The 3341-nt window shown below is 50.4% G+C and overlaps 1 protein-coding gene across 1 annotated transcript; it reads left to right on the top strand.

Annotated features, from left to right (window-relative positions):
* Positions 1 to 290: 290 nt before the first annotated feature.
* LOC127007784 (proline-rich protein 2-like) lies at positions 291 to 1581 on the top strand. The gene is made up of 2 exons (XM_050879093.1): positions 291 to 481; positions 661 to 1581. The coding sequence occupies exons 1-2, from the start codon at positions 445 to 447 to the stop codon at positions 1497 to 1499; spliced, it is 876 nt and encodes a 291-aa protein (XP_050735050.1). The 5' UTR covers positions 291 to 444; the 3' UTR covers positions 1500 to 1581.
* Positions 1582 to 3341: the final 1760 nt, after the last annotated feature.

The raw sequence follows: 3341 nt of genomic DNA on the forward strand, positions 1-3341 counted from the left end.
AGTTCTTCACACTCACCTCGGGAATGACAGAAAGGTCGAGATTTACAAGCACACTAAAATTTCTTTCCAAGCTTCTTTGTTCCCATTGCGTGGTCCTTCTACCAAATGACGCAGAATAATTATAAGTAAATATCATTTATAGAAGCATCCTCCACCAATATAAATAAGGCTCCACTGTTAGGAAAGCCATCAACATATCGACCAGAAAGAAAAAAAGGAACACAACGCAGATGTTTGTAATTGTGTAGCCTCGAAACAACGCATTGCGTGAAATATCATGACGAAATGCAGTGATGCGTTACGGGATCAAGTTGAAGGATTGAACGTAGGTGGCAACTGGTTGTAAGGCTGGGAAGCCCTATCCCTGAGTGGCAGCGAGGGCTTATATAAAGCGGGCCGGAGCCGGGACACTTTCATTACGGCCACAAGTAACGCTGTTGCAAGATGTTAAAGGTGGCGCCTCTGCTGCTGCTGCTGCTGGGTGAGTCTTGTGAAGGCGGCAGTTTGTCTCAGTGTTCTGTTTACTATTTGTTATACACATTTAAGCATTTGTTTTCGGCCATCATTCAATTCATGGTGAATACTGGCACCTGTCTGACACTGACGGAGCCTTTGGTGGGCGGTGCCACAGAATCTCACTTCATGTCCTTCCCCCAACAGCCGGTGTGGCCCTCGGTGACCGAGATCTGAGTCAGTACACCCCCGGCCGCCCCATCCCCGGCTTCAACTACCCTGGAGTTCAGCCTTATGGGGGCCGACACAGGCATCGGCAAGGCCGCTCCCCACAGGAAACTCCGCAGAAACAAACCCGACCAGCGGAGCTCCCACCGAAGCCCGAACTGACAAGACCTTTTGTACGTCCAACCCAGCATCGGACATCCCCGCCAGCTCCCGAGGACCACGTCCCCGCCCAGACGCTGCCCGCCGAGCTGCCCGAGGACCGGCCTCCCACATCCGAACTGACAAAACCTGTTTTACGCCCCACCCAGCGCCCACAGATATCCCCACAAGCTCCGGAGGGCCATGTCCCCGCCCAGACGTTGCCCGCAGAAGTACCGGAGTCCCGCACCGGCGAGCTGTCGCCCAAATCTGAACTGACAAGACCTGTTGCACGTCCAGACCGGCCTCGGGTATCCCCACAAGCTCCCGAGGGCCACGTCCCCGCCCAGACGCTGCCCGCCGAAGTGACAGGAGAGGAAAGCGGCAGTGAGGTGCCCTCCAAGGAGACAAGGCCTGTTCCTCGCCCTCCCCAGGGGCCTCACATCTCTCCACCTGTCCCCGAGGGCCACGTCCCCGTCCAGACACTGCCCGCCAAGGTGCCCCCCAGGGAAACAAGGCCTAATACTCGCCCTACCACGGGACCTCACATCTCGCCACCGGCTCCTGAAGGCCACGTCCCCGTGCAGACCCTGCCTGCCACTTTGCCAGAAGCCAGGCGTGCTCCACTGCCACCCCACTACAAGCTGACGAAGCCTGTGCCCCGGCCATGGAGAGGCTAGGAGCGAGAACGCGGCGTGATGACTGAAATGTGTAAACTCTGTTTAGATGTTATTATAAAACATTAAAAATTAGTTTCAGGTTCATGCTTTTTCTCTTTACGTAAATATTATCCAGACAAATTACTTTCATAAGTGCCATAAGTCATTAGCCACCTTACCTTTGTTATGCCTCTGCTTCCTCTACCTGTTGCACTCATCACTTCAAGGGTACTTGTGCTTGAGCTCGCGGCGGTGGCTGGGCGGGGTGACACTGAGGCCCCGCCCGCGAGCCCCGCCACCACGCACGGGGCGACGACCCCCACGCAGCGCAGAAATACTGCCTGGCTCCTAAAGAACTATAATAGTTATATCACCCATCTCCGTGGAGTGAGGGGGACGATTATCATTATTATTATTATTATTATTATTATTATTATTATTATTATTTCACCTCTCGTATAATCAGTAGTAATATAAACATTATGGGTGTGAAGGTACATAATATTTTCCGTCTGGGATAAAAGAAAAGTAAAATAAACGTGAGAGAGAGAGAGAGAGAGAGAGAGAGAATAAAACCGCCCTCAACCGACCAATGGATGATACGTTGACGAAAGCATTTTTTTTTCTTTTCCGATGCCATACTCGAGTTTCTGTTGGCCATAGTGACTGGACTCATCTACCTGGCGCGTCCTCCTCCTCCTCCTCCTCCTCCTCCTTTTTCCCCTTCCCCCTCCTTCTCTTTCTTCTGCAGTACTTCACAGCGCATCCTCCTCCTCTTCCTCCTCTCCCTTCACTGCGTCTCTCCTCTTCGTCCTCCTCTTCATTCTCTTTCTCCTTCTCTTTCTTCACTTTCTCCTCCTCTTCCTTCTCCTTCTCCTCCCCTTCCTTCTCTTTCTCCTCCTCTTCCTTCTCTTTCTCCTCCTCTTCCTTCTCTTTCTCCTCCTCTTCCTTCTCTTTCTCCTCCCTTTCCTTCTCTTTCTCCTCCTCTTTCTTCTCTTTCTCCTAATCTTCCTTCTCTTTCTCCTCCTCTTTCTTTTCTTTCTCCTCCTCTTCCTTCTCTTTCTTTCGAATGGTGTCTTTGTCCGCTTTTATCGCCCGGTTAATGGTAGCAGTAATGGTAGTTCTTTCCTCTTTCCTACATAATTTCCATGCAGTTTTTCTATGTTGCATGGTTCTTTTTCCTTTCCTGCCAGCTTTGGCTGGAGGGATGGGGGGATGGGGAGGAGCCTTCGCCTTTGCTGTCCTTCATCTTCCACCTTTGATTAGATAGTTAGTGTAGCTTGTCACAAACAACCTCGTAAGGACCAGCAGGTCTGCTGTTGTTTGTTCTTCCTTTGTGTTCCTTTGTGTTCCTCCTTTTCCTTCTCTCTCTCCTCCTCTTCCTTATCTTTCTCCTCCTCTTCCTTTTCTTTCTCCTCCTCTTCCTTCTCTTTCTCCTCCTCTTCCTTCTCTTTCTCCTCCTCTTCCTTCTCTTTCTCCTCCTCTTCCTTCTCTTTCTCCTCCTCTTCCTTCTCTTTCTCCTCTTCCTTCTCTTTCTCCTCTTCCTCCTCTTTCTCCTCCTTCCTTCTTTCTCCTCCTCTTCCTTCTCTTTTCTCCTCTTCCTTCTCTTTCTCCTCCTCTTCCTTCTCTTTCTCCTCCTTCCTTCTTCCTTTTCTTTTTCGTCCTCTTCCTTTTCTTTCTCCTCCTCTTCCTTCTCTTTCTCATCAAATTCCTTCTCTTTCTCCTCTCTTCCTTCTCTTTCCTCCTTCCTTTTCTTTCTCCTCCTCTTCCTTCTTTTCTCCTCTTCCTTCTCTTTCTCCTCCTTCCTTCTTTCTCCTCCTCTTCCTTTCTTTCTCCTCCTTCCTTCTTTCTCCTCCTCTTCCT

This window comes from Eriocheir sinensis, chromosome 36 (genome assembly GCF_024679095.1).
Source record: "Eriocheir sinensis breed Jianghai 21 chromosome 36, ASM2467909v1, whole genome shotgun sequence".
NCBI classification, from domain to species: Eukaryota; Metazoa; Arthropoda; class Malacostraca; order Decapoda; family Varunidae; genus Eriocheir; species Eriocheir sinensis.